The sequence below is a fragment of the Acanthochromis polyacanthus genome, chromosome 20, assembly GCF_021347895.1.
Source record: "Acanthochromis polyacanthus isolate Apoly-LR-REF ecotype Palm Island chromosome 20, KAUST_Apoly_ChrSc, whole genome shotgun sequence".
Taxonomy (NCBI): Eukaryota; Metazoa; Chordata; class Actinopteri; family Pomacentridae; genus Acanthochromis; species Acanthochromis polyacanthus.
Window position 1 is genome coordinate 18,745,868 of NC_067132.1, and position 19,346 is coordinate 18,765,213.

A 19,346-nucleotide genomic window follows, 5' to 3' on the forward strand; every position below is an offset into this window, starting at 1 on the left:
TGTCTGACTTTCACAAGAGTCAAGTATTCAGACGGAACCATGAAAACTGTTGGCCACTGCTTTCCATTAAGCTTTTGTTTTTTGTATAATCAGGCAAAATTCTGTCATTTCTTTTCAGCATATTATAATTCAGAGGGTGTGAGAGGAAACTTCTGCACTGCCTGCTAGTTTTGTTTTTGAGCTTTAGAAAATGTAACCTGTGATCGGAAACTTAAACCAATCGCAGGTCGCTTGTCAGTGGAAGTGTTGTTCCAAATGGTTAATGCATGTGCACATCCTTATGGTAGAAAGCCTGATTAGATGGTGGGAAATTCCTGCAAGAAAACTCCAGCATTGTAACAGCTGCAGCCCCTCTAAAGGATTTTTTTGTGTTTTGAAGTGTTGCATCAGAAAAGGTTAAGAGAAATGGCATAATTTGAAAGAACTTACCAATTTCGCGAAGGTTTTTTACCCTAAGATGCATTTGACTTGTTTTTTTTGTTGTTTTTTTTTAAGTTAATGCACATAGCGGGAGATGGAAATTTGTGTTTCAAATAACTTCTGACAACACGGCAAGCATTTAACTTGGACGATGATCAGCTGTTTCCACCTCTGTCAAATCTTAGCCTTCAGACAGCGTTAAAAATGACCAATACCAGTTACCATCAGGGAATTATCAGTGTTTTTCTGTAGTGGATGGACTAAATTAGTTTCTTTTTTTTCCCTTCCTTCAGCAATTTCCAATCTCTGGAACCTCTTCTACTTTATTACATTCTATACTGCCCTCTTCCAACTCCAAAGCGGTCAATGGAAACAAACCTAATTCGCATTTTCTTTTAGTTTTGTGCAACATTTTAAAAGTTCCATCCATCCATTCTCTATACACCGCTTTATCCTCACTAGGGTCACGGGGGGTGCTGGAGCCTATCCCAGCTGACTCGGGCGAAGGCAGGGGACACCCTGGACAGGTCACCAGTCTGTCACAGGGCTACATATACAGACAATCACACTCGCATTCACACCTATGGGCAATTTATAGTAATCAATTAACCTTGGCATATTTTTGGACTGTGGGAGGAAGCCGGAGTACCCGGAGAAAACCCACGCATGCACAGGGAGAACATGCAAATTCCATGCAGAAAGATCCCAGGCCGGGATTAGAACCGGGGATCTTCTTGCTGCAAGGCAAAAGTGCTAACCACTACCCCACCGTGCAGCCACATTTTAAAAGTTGCCTCTATTAAATACAATAAGGTACTCATTTCAGTCAACTGTTACTGAAGAATTACTATCCTCTGAGCTTGTCATTCTTCTGGGCTACTGAAAAAAGTAACTGTATTCTCCTGTAACATTTAAACGTGTTGCAGAGGTTGTTTGGGTTCAAGGACTCATTTATTTTTATTGTCTTTGCATTTCTACAACAAAAATTTGTTGTCTCTTTTAAAAAACAACGCAGTATAAGAGACAAAAAACTGTTTTATAAAAGCAAGTATTGAGTGTAACAAGTGTAACAGTGCAATGAGATGCAATATCTGCTTTAAAGTGTCTGATGCTAGTTTAAAAAATGCTTAGGTTGAGATGGTTATTGCATGTTAACATGTTTATGGTCTGTCAGTGAGTCTCTGTTTGAGAGCAGGGGTTGCTCAGAGTTCCTCTGGTTTGTGTGTGTTTATGGGCGAGAGAGAGGGAGGGAGGTGGTGTAATGGAGGCTACAGCTCTGGGGGAAAAAGTTGTTCCTCAGCCTGCTAGTCCAGGACAAATTTTTCCTGTCTTTTGCTTTGGCAGAGGATGCTCTCGAAGGTACTTCTGTAGACGTTTCTAAGTAGTTGTGGAGCCAGACCAGCCAGATTCAGCTTCCTTAGAAAGAACATCCTCTGCTGGGCTTTTTTCCACCAGTTTGGAGGTGTTTAGTGTCCATGTCAGATCCTTGTTAATGTGAATGCTAAGGAATTTGTCTGAGTCCACCCTCTTTACCTCTTCTCTGCTGATATGGAGTGGGGGCTGTATGACCCTCCTGAAGTCTGTGATGACTTCCTTTGTTTTGGTGGTGTTGAGGATCAGGTTGTTGTCTGCACACCACCTGACCAGATGTTGGACCTCCTGCCTGCACCAGGTCTCATTGTTCTCCCTGCTAAGGTCTACTACCGTAGTATCGTCGGCAAACTTAATCAGGGTGTTGGAGGAGTGGGTGGGGACACAATCTATGGTGAAGAGTGTCCAAGGCTGGTGAGTTTGTGTATCAGTTTATGGTGGATTACAATATTGAAGGAACTGCTAAAACTGACAAAGAGCATCCTGATGTGTTTGGCTGCTCCAGGTGGGTTAGGGCTGTATGAGGGGCAACCGAATTAGTATCCTTCGTCTGGTACGCTAAGTGATGGCTGTTCAGATCTGTAGGGAAGCTTCTCTTGATGTGTGCCAGCTCCATCCTCTCGAAGCACTTCATAATGACTGATGTGAGGGCGACTAGATGGTAGTCATTGAGGGTTGTAATGGTAGACTTTTTGGGCACAGGGACAATGGTGGTTGACAGTCTCCACCTGCCTCAAACCAATTGTTGGGTTGACTAGGTAGATAGGTATTTATTAATGAAAGCTGGTTCACTCTGGTGAATTTAGCCTTCTGTTATTCAAAGGCTGTGGTTTGCAGCAACAGCTAATTCAGTTTGTCTGTGATCAAGCTTGTGTATATGCCATAGGCTTGTGCTTGTCTGATAGGAGAGGCTACAGGAAGAGGGCTGTATTTTTATTTATCTTTTCTAGATTTCCGGCAACCACAGGTTTAAGATCTACTTTAGCTCTGTGGCCACTTTTTCTTCCCCTTTCATTTCAGTTATGATAAGCCTGCAGAAAATACAAGCATGATGACAGTGTTTGCTTTATAAAACATTGTAAAATGGCCACGCTGACTCCTTCGATTCCAAATTGTTTTTTTTAAATATCTTGTTTCATCTGACAATCAGTCCACACCTACAAATATTGAAATACACAAGCGGGACCAACCACAAATAATTGTAACAACGGACTTACAAATGAAAAATCAACAATTTGTTTCAAATCGCAGTAGAATAATTGCAGAAACACACGAGCGTATCAGGGGAGAACTTTTATTTAGAGATTTGACAATTTTAAGGTAATTTACATTTAAAAGAACTCTTCTACAAAATATTGAACTGTAATTTAAGTCACTACTGGCACACCCAGTCCACCTTCCCTTATAAAAGGTAATCGAGTTGACTTGAAGCAGCAACTACAAAGGTATGAACAGTGATCAGAAACGGTGACAATGTGCAATCAATAACTCTGAACACAATACTGCCTAAAACCTCATGACTCAGAGGAGTCAGCAAGTGTCACATATCCAAACGGAGGCACAAAAATGTGATGATTACTGGCTTGAAAGCATAATTTATACCTTTGGGATACTGATGACTGTGAGTACCTTAGGACCCATTATGCCATCAATACAAACTGGAACTACAACAATGCAGTATTTTCTTTAGTGAATAGTGTTTTCTCAATAAAAGGCAGCTCTTGTCACCAGAGGTAGGCACTGATAAAGCAACATAACACTGCATATGTACCTGTACCGTTAATTATCTACAACTAGAAACTTTAAAAAGAACATAATTCTCCTCAATATTTAAGCATAATTTTAACTGGGAAGTAAGAAAGTGAAAAGGGCACGTAAAAGGAAAATTTGGCAGAATTCTGAAGGGTATAAATGGAATCTCTTTGGTTCTTAAAGGTGAATCATTCAGAGAAATATAAACTAAAAATTGTAATGCATATATTTGAACCATACAAGCCTTGGCAAGACGAGCAAATGGGATGTAACTTCCACAGGCAGCAGATAAAATCTGTTCAAACGTCATACTGAAACTGGACTGAAAACAACTGGTATTAATAACGGTCGCATCTAGGACAAAATTAATTGTTAAAACTAAATTATCTACTTTAACCACAACATAAATAGATAGATCCAATTATAAATTAGTCTACATGTATATAAAATTACAGCACAATGCTCCGCATGTCAGAAAGCGCTCCTTTCTCCTGCGGTAGAAGACGTCTTCAGCTTTTACAAACCCTGAAAAATGGGAATGCATAACTGATCAACTATGTGCAACCAGTTAAATGAAGACCTAATGACTGAATAACAAAACTAACATTTTATCATTCTGTAGTGTTCATTATGCACGTTCACACCAGACTGTGAGAGATTTCGACTCTCAAACACAAAAACAAAAGACACTCAGTAAAACAAACAAACAAAAAAAATCCTGTTTGTAAAAGAGAAAGCTAATATAAATTATAAAAGTGCAAAAACAGATGGTCAGGATGACGACCAGAAGCAAGACTATGAGAAGACTGATACTTGGCACAGCAAGTCTAACTCCCTAGTCTAAATCCCTTGTCCTTCCACAGAAACAGCTGGTACTGAAAGGTCAATAAGGCACTTTAAAGTGTCCACAGGACATCTGGACTTGCAGCTCAGATCCACCTGTTCAGAGCAGCTTTCTTTTTCCAGTTGCCCTCAACATGTGCTGGCCAAACTGTGAAAACAGGAAAAAGCAGAATAAATTCTATGACAACAACGCAAACCACATCGGCAAGATTCTCACGAGGCGCATTACATCTGCTTGATTAGATGGTAGAGAAAAGAATGTGTGAAACCCAGAAGTATCACCAAAAGAACAAATAATAAGAAAATGTTGACTGATTCAGTGCAGCTGGTGGTTTAATTTCGATCTAAATATTCACCTTCTAGCTCGGAATCACGGAAAACAACAATACAGTAACATGTCTCACCAGAGGGGTTTCAGTTTGAGGTTTCACGTCTGGGACAGGAAGTTTGAAATCTTCCACGTCTTCGTGTTCGCTGTTGTTTCGATAGCGATGTGCGAATTTGCGTTTCAGGGCTTCGGCGATGAGAGCTGCAGCGTCTGCCGGCTCACTGGGCTTCACTTTGGCATCATCTTCCACTGGACGACTGTAAAAAACATGAAGGTAACAAGGGCTTTTACAAATTCTGAATACAATATGATTTTATACAACAACAAACATGTGTTTTTAATGACAGTAGGTCAAAGAGAACATGAGACGATACTGTCCAGTTCATGATGTTAAATCAAATGAAGGAGCAGAATAATTACATGATGTCAATGGATATGAAGAGATTCAGATTAACCCTTGGCAGATTGTGTTGAAGAGAAAAGGTGTCCGGTTGAGCTGAATTTGTATTTACGTGGTTCTGAAACTATTTACAGTAATTGTAATTGATGAGGTTAAAATAACCTCTGACAGACTTCAAAAACACTTGTGTGGTCACCATCTGTCACTTCCACATATATCTAAACGTGTAACTCATTCCCGTACCTCTTAACTGATCGCAACTTGACTTTGCTCATGTCCTTCAGGACATCAAGCATGTTGGGTATTTCTGCTGGCCTTGAATCCAAAACTGTCTGGCCGTCTGTCTTCTTCCCCCTGCGCTCTTTAATCAAATCAATGGCTGAAAATGTCCGCTGTAGATTTGGGGGGGGTGGTAGTGGAGGAGGTGGAGGAGGAGGAGGAGGAGGAGGAGCAGGAGGAGGGGGAGCAGGAGATGTCCCTGTGGTAGCAGCTGCCGGGAAACAAAGAAAGGAAAAAGCTTACAAGCTGGCAATGTGATATTCTGCTGCCATCTAGAGGTAAAACAATGGTATTACTGGGCACAAAATGTGGAAAGCAAATCATTCAGTACGGTCATATAATAGTTTGTTCAGACCTACCTGGCTGTGTGTTCTTTTCCTGAGCCAGTACGATTTGTGCTATCTGAGCTCTGAGTTTTGCAAGTTCAGTCTCCAGTGCGCTGATCTTCTGAATGGCCTCATCATTTGCAACTGTTGGCCCCTGGGGGTCCGGAGCTCCCTGATGTAGGCTGGGTAGTGACCTCCGGCGGGTTGGGGGTTTTCTCTGAGAACGGTGGGCTCGAAACACAAGTCCTTGTGGGATCCCTGACCTGTTTCAATACAGCCAATTATCAGCAATCAGAGAATCACATTTTTTTAGACACCAATCAAAAAAAACAGAAATTTCTAACAGTGAAATTCTCCTCTACTAGATGTTTTCTTCAGCCACGGCCAGACTGAACATGTGTAGAGATTCACAGAGCTTCTGCTGTAACGCAATGCTTTCATCACAAACAGTAGAACTGGTTACACCAGGCATGAGAGGAGCACGCGAGTAGTGTTTATGCACCAAAGAGATCTGCTCTGCAAATGCAAAATTAGGCTAGTTTTTCCCTTACATTTTTTACACAAGGTGCACACGACTTTCAGTGTTTAATTTTTCTTAAATTGAAATACCAGTATGCAGAAGATCAAAATTTGAGCTTCCATTCTGGGGTTTTGATGACCTTTTTAGTACTTGTTTTGCCACTATCAGCTGGTGGTTGCTTAGTAACTTTATCCCTTAAATAGTCTACTGGACTGCAGTGATGTAAACTCTATGAAAACAGTAATGTGCGCAGTCCAAAAACTAAACAGAGAGCTCACCATCTTGTTTTGCCTGTGACTCACATAAATCTACACTGTACATGCCCTGCAGGTGTAGCCTGTGAAAGGATACATCCACTCCATGAACAGTTCACGTTCCACACGCCCTCGTCACAACATTGCAATCATCATGCCGCTCTCACCTGGGTCTGCCAAGGTAATCTTCGTCGTCGTCATCATCCTTGTCAATCCAGGCGATATCAGCCAGAGAGGCCACCAGGTTGTTCTGCCTCGTGTTGCCAATCAGGATACCAGCATCCTCAGTGTATGGATAAAGCTATCAGAGGAGGAGAAAAAGCTGCTTTCAACATTTAGAGAAAAAGTTCAGGGAAAAGCAGGCCACAAGAGAGCACGCACACGCACGCACGCACGCACGCACGCACGCACGCACGCACGCACGCACGCACGCACGCACGCACACACATATCACAACACTGCATTTCAACAACTAATAAAAGGAAGTCATTAAGTAAAAATCCAGGCAGTTCAGAGAGAGAAGGTAGGAATAGGTCTGCACATTGTTAATGAAAAGTTCAGGCAGCTCAGGTGGTCTTTAATCAGCTCAAGGTTGTTGAAGGTTGCTGAACAAACTGACCTAAAGCAGACATACTGCATTCCTCATAGTTAGGGAGGGCAGCTGGAGACAGAAGAAAAGAAAAGAAAGCACAGTGTTGAAGGTGACAGACAGTGAAGAAAAGCAAGTCAACTTTTCAAATGACATGCCACTGAAGTGAGACGTCTCAAAGGTTGAGCTTAAAGTCAGTGTTCTGGTGAAAAAAGAAACATGTCTTGCGAAAATTTCATTCACTCTGTTTATGGTTCATAAAATGAAAACAGGGAGACAAGCAGGGGCTAAACAAAAGTTGAAGAGGGTGTGATTTGTTGTCACTTGGCTGCAGGTTCAGCAGTCAGGAGAGATGGACGGAAAGACAGATGAGGAGATACGGTCAAATCATACGTGACATGTTTAAAGCACTTGGAATGACAAGAGGGACAACATGTGATTATCTTAAAATCCAAAAGACTGCATTACGCCTAAGTTCTGCTGTAAAACTTCTAATGATGGTAAACTTCCCTCACCTGAAAATGAACCCTGGGGCATGGTTTGATAGGAAGACTAGTTGCTATTCTCCTTACAATACTTCTTGTGGACCCATACGGCTTTGCTGATCCAAATGCCTGTAAAATTGAAGATTTTCCACACAATTTATATCACAAATTAGAGGAAAATTAACATACCAGTTTCTGTCAGTTATGATTATTTTACTATTTAACTAAATGCAGTTTCCTCGAGTGGAAACACACAAAAACATCTCTAATTTATGGCTGGCACTTTACACATTTTATAAGTGAGAGAATCAAATGAACTTCTCTCAAATGACAAAGAACAATACAGCAGTTAGACCTGTGCAGTATAAATGTGGAGAAATAGTAGGTCACGTACCAGGTCCATTTCGATCTGTGCATGCTCTTTACTCATATCTATCGATGTGTTTCACCGGGGCAGATGAGCAGATGGCCCAACATCATCATCAGCAAATGCTAATCTAGAAGAAATACTGAACAACAAAGAAATTCAGATTGACTCATCTTCAAGCACAAAACCTAAAACCAACAATGACATTCTAGTAACTTTATTTTTCTATTATATACCAGCGCTAAAATGCTCAGGATCAACACACTGGTAGACTGTATAAACCTCTGGCAGTGTTGCCTGATATTCATTTAGAAAATTGGCATATTTCTCTCCCTCTCTCCATTATTTTCCTGCTTTCAATACCCGTTTGATTTAGAAATGTAAATATCTTGTATGTAGGCCTGTGGTACAACTGTAGTAAAACAGCAAAGCAAGTCATAAGTAAGCTTACTTTAAAATGCAAAAACAAAACTTGCACGGCAAGAGAGGGCGAAATTAGCTTTAAAGTATTGTTATTAAAGTTGCAATTGTAGTTTTTGCTGTTTAAGTTGTTGTCTGTAGACTGCTGTTACACTGCAATTTCCAGCTGAGGTAAATAGAGTATTTACTGCACCGTTTATATACGTAACGTTATGAATCCACAAACCTACCTATTATCACACAGACAAAATCGTGGGCTCGGAGGAGCAGACGTTTTCCAGCTGGCGCTGTTTTTTCCCACAGATGTTTGTTGACTTCAGAGCTAAAGTAAGGACACCAAGAAACATGTAAAATGAGTTAGTAGCAGTTCTGATAGATATAAGCTGATATCATGTTTGCGAAGTGCTAATGTGGACGTTAAGCTCAACTTAAAGGGTGTTTTTGAACTTTTAAGCTAGCAGGCAGAGATGCTAGCTGACGCTAACAAGGATAGCGGACGAGCTAACTCCATCTAACTTACCGCAGAGAAGTTTGTCAGGATTTATCTTCCACACGCACAGTTTCAGTTAGCTCATAATGTGTGACAGCGTACTATAGCTACACGTATTAGTGATATCTGAAATTCAGTCGTGTGTGTGACTTTGAAATCAACTTACCGGACTCCCGCTAGCGGACAACTTTCTCAATTTTTCCACCTTGTCAAACTGACGGACATGTACAGCAGGAGGTGATTAAAGTGGGAAGAGCGAATTGGGTTATTGGGATCACAAAGGAGAAATTGCCACTGAAAAACACAAGCATTGGCTAATCGGAATGATTGACAGATAACATCACCAACCATATTTGAGCTGCGAAACGAATCTGTCTGATGATTTGCTATTGTGACAGTCACTCAAATTTCAACATCCAATCATTTGCCAGAAAATGATGGACGCTCGTTATGATTCCCAACGTTTCCCGGCGGAGAAATGTCACCTTTAAACTGCCGGGATCTTTGTGGATAGCTGGGATGTCCTGGATCACAAAACAGCTGCACCCAGTAGTGTGCCACAAAACCCAAACACAGTGCACAGCTGCTAGCTAAAGAAGCACAGTGAAGAAAGAGGCGCAGGCCTAGCGTTCATGAGCCGTGTGGTTCCATTAGTTTTTAAGATAGTGTCGGAACATAACTGTTTGCCGTTGAGCCGTTCTTGTGTCTGCGGTTACTGAAGCCAGTGGGGGTTGTCTCGTAATTTTCATGAAAACTGACAAAAAGGTATGCTGTATTTGTCAAGTAGCGCTTGGTAGCCTAGCTTAGCTGCCGACTCGTCTGTGTTGCACAGGGCGTGATTTGAGGTGAGGTTGAGGGTCGTGGAAAGTGTCTTTGACAAAACTCAACATTTGTATTTTGGGCTTACGAAAACCATACATCTGTGTTTGCTGTGAATCAGAGTTAAATCAAACTATTTAAAATTTTGCCCACCATTGTGTGCTCAGCCATATGTTCTTTTAAGGGATAGCCGCAGTCTCATCAATGTGTATAATTAAAGTCAGGTACCTAACGGTAGTCAGTAATAACTCAGAAGGCCTTGTACTGCATTTCACAGGTAGTAACTGATATAAGTCCATGAAACCCCAACAGTTAAACTGTCTTAGTCAGTAGAATAAGATAAAGTAGAATAACAAAAGCTTCATGGTTAGTATATGTCATTGGCATTTAATATTATAAGGTGTAACAATAGCATTGCTTTGCATCACGTTAGTGAATAAGGTTTAAAATATCTGATACATTTTTTATTTACAAACGTGTTTTCAGTGTGGCTGTTAATTGATTGGTCAGATAGTTGTTTCATAGGTAGTGATTTATTAACAATTCTGACAACTATTTATTATTCACATAACTAATGAAGATGGCTCGACAAACGTTCAGTGATTCCATACTGTAATAATTTAAAAAATATGACTTGTCTGTACTTAATGTTGTTCTACTATACTTTACATTTCAGCAGTGACCAGAAAAAATACCAAATTTACAGATGCCAAATTGAGAAATTGGGCATATTTATCAGAACTAGTGATTATACCCATCATCAGTTACTTCGTTGATTGTTTTTTTAATAAATTGATTAGTTGTCTGATGTAGAAAACGATGAAAATTGTTAATTAGTGTTTTATCTTCTTTTTTCTCCAGCTGAGGTCTATTCAGTTTACTATCAAAGAGAAGAAAAGAAACCAAACAACACTCAAAGAGAAGACGCTGGAATCGGGGAATTTGGAGCCTTTTAATCAAACTGATTAAACATTTATCACAATAGTAGGTGATGCATTTAATAGTTGAAAATTAAACAATTAATAGTTGCTCCTCAACTCTTAACTGATAAGAAAATTGTCATTAGCTGCATCCTAACTTACATCATGTAACCATCCTGATGTATGCCATCTTTCTTTTTCCAGTAAAGTGGAGAGGTTGGTTTGATGTGTGTGGCCTCTAGACAAGAGGCACCATGAGTGCGGAGTTGGATGCACTGACTGTGGTGAACCAGCTGCGAGATCTTGCTGCGGACCCCTTAAACCGGAGAGCCATCGTAGAAGACCAGGGCTGTCTGCCAGGTCTCATTCTGTTTTTGGACCACCCGAACCCACAGGTCGTCTACTCTGCACTCTTGGTAAGCAGCATCCACTTATGTACATCTTCTTTAAGCATGCATGTAGGATTCTACACGTCACATACAGAGTACCTGGTGCATGAAGGTGCTTTAAATATACAGGGGTGAGTTTTCAGTATAAGCGTACAAAGAGAGATGCTAAATATTAGCGATCGGCCGATTATCACATCCAATTTTTGTGATTATTATTGTTGTTGTTTTTTAGTCAATTTTTGATAAATTATTTTTGAAATGTGCTGCTTTGGCTCTGATGCAGCTGTCTCTCTCTGTAGTCTCAAGCAATGCCCTGCCCACAGCACTATGTGATTAGTTACACATCACAGCCTGTCAAGACTGAAGGATAAAAGTGAAAAAGCTCTGTTTTATTCATTCAAATATATGTGAAACATTTTGTGTGGGAGTTTTTGGTTTTACCACTCGTGATTTTTATTTTTACTGCATGTGTGTATCAGTTCAGAGTATTGTCATGGGTCTCCTTGATTACTAATAAGCAATGTCTGTTATGGTAAAACATGGTTGGCTCCTGTTAAATATTAATTATGCTAACTTTCTAACTGAAAAATATACAGCAGTTTGTAGGATCAAGCTCGTCTGGAATAACCTACAATTTCTCACTGGATCTGTTCATTTGTTTTCTGCTAATGTCATTTGTCGCCCCCTGCTGTCCATTAGTGTCAGTGCAGCTTTCAGCGAAGGTTTAAAGGCCATGTCTTGTACCCAGGCATAAACTAACCATGACGTCACCCGCTGGTTTCAACGCCGAGAAAATGAAGCCCGGATTTTGCTACTTCCTGGTCGCCGTTTTGGATTTTTTGGAGCCAGTGACGTAAAAAGCGTCATCAAACAGACTGGACCGGAGAGCAACTTGGGGCAGGATTGGCTGAGAACTCTCTTATCCCGCCCACATTTTACGGCAGAGGCTTCTGCTGCTGTCTATCAAGTATAGCCACGCTCCCTGGCTCCGCCAACTTTAGCGATTTATTTAAAATTCAGTATTGATTTATTTTAAGATCGGCCCCCTGATCTCTCATTTTGACCATGAAAACTAACGAGAAAAAAATCCTGAGCTGTAGAACATCAGTCTATCAAATTTTATTTTTTCCAAAAATGAATTGGGGTCTATGGAGCAAAAGCTTTTTGGAGCCAACCCTAGCCGACGGCATGATATTGCAAGTTTTTGACACTTCCGGGTGGGCTTCAATTCTGGAGCCAGATGCTACGTCCACTATATATACAGTCTATGCTTGTACCACGGTGTCCTACGCAGTCACACGCAGACACGTGGTGGCTTTAAAGTGAATGTATATTTAAAAGCACTGTACAATGGTGACATCTGCTGTCTGTTGTGGTGTAAACATGACACAGAGCCTACATATAGTTTTCTCTCCCCTCTTCTGCCACAGCCACCCTTTTGTACGGTACATGTCTTGTATTGCGAGCACACATTTAAGTGACTTTATGTAATAGTTGCTCCTTGACAGTGACCTGTGAAGTGTAAACACAAAGTCGGTGCATGTGTATTTATGCTGGTTATGTAATGTTATACCACTGCACATTCGTGCCCGTTTTAAAAGCACTTTCTGTTTTGATATTACAAAGCGTCCGTCAGCTTTTAACGCTGGATAGATAACAGTTGCCCTTGTCCTTGCAGGCTGTGCGCTACCTGGCAGAATGTCGAGCCAACAGGGAGAAGATGAAGGGCGAGCTGGGCATGATGCTGAGTTTGCAGAATGTCATGCAGAAGCAAGTCCCTGTTACTGCCACATTACACACACACACCACACACACACACACACACATGCTCACAATGCACTTTCTTTGCATAAAACTGTAACCAAGGATTTCTTTTGTTTTGCGTGGACAATGTTTGCCAGTCTGCAGAATTTCCAGGCAGGCAGAGCGATGTCCTTCTCTTTGCCACGTCAGGACAAATGTGATTAAAGTTGAATTAGAATAGAGTGGCAAAGACTTAAAATGCTGTTTGTGCATCATATAGATTTTAATAGATCTTGTCAGGTCTAAAAGTTCTTGATGAGTCCCCTTACGTGTTTTATCTGATGTAGGCGTTTGTTTACTCCTGTTTTGTTGTTTACTTATTGGGGGTTTTTGCACACATGATGTATTACAATTTTTTGTTGTTGTTGCTTGTATTTTTATAGGCTTTTTAGTAACACTATGCTTAATGTAATCTATACTGCACACATTCTGGTCACCTATCACGTGTAGTAGAGAGGTCTGAGGATAGCTCGTTTTAACCTGAAGCTAAGACCCTCCACCCTAAAGCAAAGCTCTCAAGTAAACCAGTCACTTCAGGTAGTCAGGATTGGCATCATGAGGAGCCCTGCAGAAACGGCAGTAAGCTTCTCACAGTCCAGTCAGTCTAACTTTGGATAGAGGTCGATCATAGCTGGACAGAGTGGGAACACATGGCTGAGGGGGAGTGTCTAGCATAGCTGCATGAAACAGGTGTGAATTTCATTTTTAATCCTTCAACTCATTAAGATCTAAAGTTTTAGAAGATGTTGCCGCTTAACCGGCGCCTGAAGTGTTGAATAGACGAATAGGTCAGCTGAGGAGAGTGTTTGGTTTGCTGAAAGGCTGACAGGCTTCCATACAGCTGTAAATGTGTTGCACAGTGCTGGAGATCACCGGGATCCCAGAGGGCAGCACTGCCAGACAACCAGTGTCGTATGTGGTTACTATAGAAGGACGGATGACTTGGTGACATATACAGCAGTGTAGCCTGCAGGGCTTACAGAGGAGCTCTCATAAAATATCAATTCTGGCACCACAACTGTAACTCAACTCACATGGCTTCCTAAAGAAAAGCTGCTGCCCTATAAATTTTTATGCTGTGCTATAGCTTTTTTTTTTTTTTTTTTCAAATCTGACACAAGTGGCAAATAGGCTTAATTAACTTGGATTTGAATTTTGCATTCGGACTGAAGTGTTGTTTGGTTAAACTAAATGGTTGTACAAAGAACGTTGGAATAGAAAGAAGCACAATTGGACGGTATTGTTGAATGGATTCCATATAGATGTTCTCTACTAATGTAGGGGCCTGCTCTGTCTCAGGAAGGATCGTCAGACTAGTCGATAACACTGAAAGATGAAAGTTAAAAAGCTCTGTTTTAATCGAACATATGTAGAACTGAGGAGACAGGAGTTTCATTGGAGGTTTGTTTGGTAGTCTGTGTTATTCTAAATATTAACACAGAAGATTTTTAACTTTTTAATGTCAAAAATCTTATGGTCTGTTCTGGCTTTTTTTGCAAAAGGGTACCAAAAGCCTGACAGAATTGGTGAATAGGCTTGTTTACTGTGAGTTTCAGTGTGTGGTGGACGGCGCCATTGTCTTTGCATACTCTGAATGGTTGTACAAGGAATCTTTGAATATAAAAATGTAAAAATTGACAGTATTCATGAATTAATTGCATATAAATGCTTGATGTGAATGTGGGTGCATATGTTCTCTCAGAAAGACGAAGTCGGTCAACTAGTCAGATTCAGGCCACATTTATTGGAGATTTCAAACTTGGAGATTAATGAATTAACTTCAGTTTGGTGCATGCTTCACACCTCCTCCTCCCACAGAGACTTACAGACATCATGATTAGTCTACCTTTGCTTTGATATTTCTATTAAACCTAACAGGAATATCTTAGCAAGGTAAAATTGCCATTTCAAAATGCACAAGATTTAACTGACCTATGTTGGTGTGGTTACAGATGCACTGAGAAATACATTATGTTAACATAGCAGGTGATTTTAAGTCTTTCCAGTTGAGTGGCACTGGCTACTTGTGTGTACATAAACTACTTGTGGTAAATTGTGCTGTATGTACACTATGTATGTATGACTGTGTCCTTGTCTGTCGTTTATTTTCACTTTCTTTCATCCAAAGGAGCACATCGCCCGGGGAGACCAAACTGCTGGCCTCTGAGATCTATGAGATTCTGCAGTCAGCTGGTAAAGATGAGGCTGAACAGGCCGAGGCAGCGGCTGCCTCCTGCCGGCGTAAAGCTCAGTTCTTCCTGGGCTCCACCAACAAGAGGGCCAAAACCGTAGTGCTGCACATTGATGGACTGGATGACTCTGTAAGTGCTCACAGAGTGCATTCAGGGCTCAACATGGCATATTGGCACGCATCTGTCATGCCCAGACACACACCAAACGCCTGTTGATGCGCAAAAATCTCTTTTCTGTTCAGCGTGTTCGCTGCTGTCATAATCACAGTGTTGCCAAAGTATCTTAGGGGTGTCTATCTGGCACATGATAGGCGGGCAGAGGGGTCAGGTTGTAAATGTCAGCCATTGAACAGCAGGACGTTGAGATTGAACCTGAATGCTGCTCTGCAGGAAGCTTGCACCTAGCCAGATTACATTACAGCAAACAGACGGCCTCTGGTGGGCTGTATCCCTGTCGCTTTAGTGGGGACACACAACACTGTGGCAGCTGGAAACCATGGATATGTCAACTGTTTTTCAAAAATATGTAGCAGTGGGATATTTATTATATTTATGTCCACATTTAATGGAATTCATTTGTAGCTGAATTGACATCTGTATTTGTACTCCTATTGTGTAATGTATTTTAAGACATCATCATCAACTCAGTAACAGGCTTTTTTGTGTCACTGTCTGTTTTCAACTTTCACCTGGTTCCTGTCCTTTGCCAGACTCGAAGGAGCCTGTGTGAGGAGGCCTTACTAAAGATTCGAGGAGTCATCAGTTTCACCTTCCAGATGGCTGTGAAGAGATGTGTTGTCAGGATCCGTTCTGACCTTAAAGCTGAGGCAAGTGTCCAGACAGGGAAAACTACACCGGAGTTAAGGGAAGCTGTATTTTATTTATTTATGTATTTATTGCCAAACTCTAACAATATATGAATTGCAGTTCTAATTTTGGTTTTGTAGCAGTTGCCTACCTCTTTATATGTCCATTTTCAATTTATCAGAATAAAATTATGCTTTTGAGAATATTAAAACTGGGGAAATCTGCTCCCTTCTGTCATTGCAAAAGCTTTATTATTTAAAGCTGGCATGTTAAATCAGAGAGCCCAGCTTTAAAAAAGAAATGAAAACATGCTCTTATCATAATAAAATAAACAAACATATATAATGTATCAAATTTGTTGGATGACTCAGCATTGATATTGTTTTTGAAACCAAACCACCAAAGGTTAAAAAACTGTCCAATACAGGACAGCAGACCCAGTAGTATTATCAGCTTGTGATAGGAACAGAGTTGTTAGTCATTAACAACAATGTTTTGCATAGACATTAAGTTTCTCCTTCAGAGTAAACTCATTTCCTTCTCACAGGCACTGGGAACTGCAATTAACTCCACCAAAGTAATGAAGGCTCAGCAGGTGGTGAAGACAGAGGATGGAGGAGAGGTGAGGACAACCGAATTGTCTGACATTGTTTGCTTTAAGCTGCTCTACATAACCCTGATTTTCCCCTAGAACAAGTGAGCTGATAGGGTTGTGTGCTTGTTGTATGTTGTGTACAGGGAGTGTTACCCCTGTGCCTGTGGCTGAGACTTATTCATACTGACATGATTAGCTGGTCACATCTCTGCCGTACCCTGTAGGCTAGTTGGTTTTTACCAAAGACATGACCAGTCCTAGTTGCACCTTTTACAAGATTACCAATTTGTGGCACATATTGCAAATTCTTTCATGGCTGAATATTTACAAGCAATTTACCAGTGTTTGAAATCCCACTCCATAAAACATGAAGAATCCCTCCTTAAAGAATTTAAATGCATGCTGCCCACACAGCTGAAGGAGACAAAGGTAACATTAGTAGCAGTACTTCATGTGGCCAGCAGGGGTCAGACCTGGCTTAGTCATGTATTTTTTGCTGAAAATAAAAAAAACTATGGCTTTGTAGTTAAACGATTGTACTTTATGTTCAGTACAGAATATATTTTTTGTTAAACTGCTTGCATTCATGGTGAAAAGGGCACAATTTATTCATGAGCTGTTTCTTGCTCTGTGTGCAGCTGGTGGTGCCATTCCAGGAGGACTCAGCGGTGCTGGTCGAGGAGAACACAGACATCCCAGACTACCTGCCTGAGGAGGAGAGTCCGTCCCAGGAGCAGGACAAGGCTGTCACACGTGTAGGATCTATCACAGACGGCATGGGCTGGCTGAGCACGGCCGCCAACTTCCTGTCACGCTCCTTCTATTGGTGACAACTTCTCGTGTTTATATTTTTTTGCTCCCTGTTTTGTCAAAGGTACCATCTAGCTGCAGCCTTAGCATCTCTCAGCCTAGTGCCGGACTACGCCCTTCCTCACGGCCCTACACTAGCCTAGACTCCCCTCTCCAAAGCACATAGAGCCCTGACACACATGTGCAACAAGTGCTGGACTTCCAAGTGGAACCTGCAATAACTTGCGTATATATTGAGCTCCGAATCCCACTACTGGCTGTATGTGCACAACTATATACTAGCTGCAAATGTATCTCAAAAGACATAGCCAGAGGACTTTAAATCAAACGAAACCAAATAGCTTTTTGGAAACGCGTATCGCTGAGTTGACTGAGCAGCCGTACTTAATTGTTCTGAGGCTGATGTTGCGTACGTTGGAAATTGGGAGTTCCTTTTTTTGTGCATGATTTTGGTTGCTTTTTTTTCCTGGCACTTATCCCCAATTATTGTCCTTTTACTATATATACATTTTCCACATTTTTATCCTTTAATTTCCTAATTATGTCCATTTTTGCTTCCCTCTTCAGTTTTTTTTTTTAGCATGCTTTTACGCTTTTGTGCCAATCTTGCCTGATGCCTCCATCTTCGATTATTGTGTGTGCCTTTTTGACATTTTATTGTAATTATTATTTATTCATCATCCAGTCGAATAATTCGAGAGCTCCGAGCATGTTTAATGTTTGTGCTTTTGTAGCAGCAGCTGGCCTCCGTCAGCTTTTAGCTCGCTGAGGGACGCCACTTCAGTAGAGAGAGTAAATAGACACCAGCAAGAGACCACAGCTAATTCAGCCACTGGCTCACATGCGTTAGACTGTGCTGCATCCTGAAAGAACAACTAATTAGCTAGTTGGCTGATTAAAACATAACCTCTCCATGTGTTGAGTCGCTTCTGTCCAAAATCGGGACTTCTCCGATAAAATAATATTCCGGGAGAGAAAAAAAATCAAATGTGAGCTCTGTAGTGGCTGCAAACTGACTGACAACTTCCTGTGTTAAGTGCACAGAGTTTAGGCTACCTCTGCTTTCTGCCTCCTACCTTACATCAGCATTATAGTCTTCTGTAGTTTTAGTAAAACCCTAGGTCAGCATGGTGAAGACAGACCTGTTACCTGCCTGCTTCTCATATACTTCTCAGTGTTAACCTGGACATTTTTACAGTATTGTAGCTGCACTTGCTCTGTTTTGTTTTCAGTTTAGCCGGCAGTGTCCTTAAAGCAAAGATCACGTTGGTGCGCGCTCACACACACACACACACACACACACAGAGAGGACTCCCTGACGCTGTTGTATGAGCGGTCCTGTAACAACCGTGTGGTTATGTACATTTTGTAAATGGTGCCTGATTCCCTAAAATCTCAGACCTTACATGTGAAGGATTTTTTTTCCTGTTTTAGTAAAACTGGTTTGCTTTTTCTGACATAAATTGGGACACGATGTCGTAGCGGCGAACACTAATGCGGTTGAGGATTTTCATGGTTCTTTAGTCCTTACAACCTTGTGACTTACTCAAGGTTTAATTATTTTTGACATGTGTGAGTGTCGTTAACAATAATTACTGACACTGCTGACCAGGCGACTTTTATTCTTTTGATGGCGCAGAGACGTCACACTTGGTTGAAGTCAAACGAAGGAAGGAATAACCTGAACTGATGGTTGCCACCCTCTGGAGAAGCAATAATCATTTTTGCATTTAATGTAGAGAAAACAGGTCAACAACAGCCTATAAAGTAATGTTTTTAAACAAAAGTGTCAGTTGAAAGTAGTCATTCTCAGCAGTATTCTTTATTTTCTTTCTGGATTTGTCCATTTTGCACAGAGTTAATCTCTATGTTGCATCATATTGTGTGATTTTACCATTTGATGTCTCCGCTCATACTGCAAAGAAATACTTGAACATTGTTCAAAATTGCCATTATGTGTTGATCCAAGTGTAAATTCCCGTTACTGTTAAATTGACCACATCTGTAAGGCTGACAAAGAACGTAAAAACAAATTTAACTTCATGTGTACAGACTTCAACTGTTAGCAGATGTAATATAATGTATGCAGATCTTAAAACTGTAGATTCCCAGACACTGTTAATGCAAATTATGATAAAACTTAAAAATCAACGTTGGTCTTGTGACT

General features: G+C 40.9%; 2 protein-coding genes across 6 annotated transcripts; one reads left to right on the forward strand and one right to left on the reverse strand.

Moving 5' to 3' along the window:
* Positions 1-3,071: 3,071 nt before the first annotated feature.
* On the reverse strand, positions 3,072-9,133 carry mtfr1 (mitochondrial fission regulator 1). Its single transcript, XM_022211370.2, has 9 exons — positions 9,011-9,133; positions 8,585-8,676; positions 7,962-8,076; positions 7,598-7,696; positions 6,661-6,794; positions 5,753-5,982; positions 5,358-5,604; positions 4,791-4,971; positions 3,072-4,534 (listed from the first exon to the last, which is right to left on the reverse strand). Exons 3-9 carry the CDS (start codon positions 7,995-7,997, stop codon positions 4,487-4,489), a joined length of 975 nt encoding a protein of 324 aa, XP_022067062.2. The 5' UTR covers positions 7,998-8,076; positions 8,585-8,676; positions 9,011-9,133; the 3' UTR covers positions 3,072-4,486.
* A 252-nt stretch (positions 9,134-9,385) lies between these two features.
* Positions 9,386-19,330, forward strand: armc1 (armadillo repeat containing 1). Of its 5 annotated transcripts, none has more exons than XM_051940781.1 (8): positions 9,387-9,689; positions 10,525-10,647; positions 10,788-10,999; positions 12,651-12,742; positions 14,904-15,096; positions 15,678-15,794; positions 16,322-16,396; positions 17,008-19,330. In XM_051940781.1, the coding sequence occupies exons 3-8, from the start codon at positions 10,838-10,840 to the stop codon at positions 17,197-17,199; spliced, it is 831 nt and encodes a 276-aa protein (XP_051796741.1). In that variant the 5' UTR covers positions 9,387-9,689; positions 10,525-10,647; positions 10,788-10,837; the 3' UTR covers positions 17,200-19,330. The 5 variants fall into 5 exon arrangements, with proteins under 5 accessions (XP_022067052.1, XP_051796741.1, XP_022067049.1 ...); XM_022211357.2 differs by having other exon boundaries at positions 9,387-9,609; positions 10,525-10,651; XM_022211356.2 differs by having other exon boundaries at positions 9,387-9,609.
* Positions 19,331-19,346: the final 16 nt, after the last annotated feature.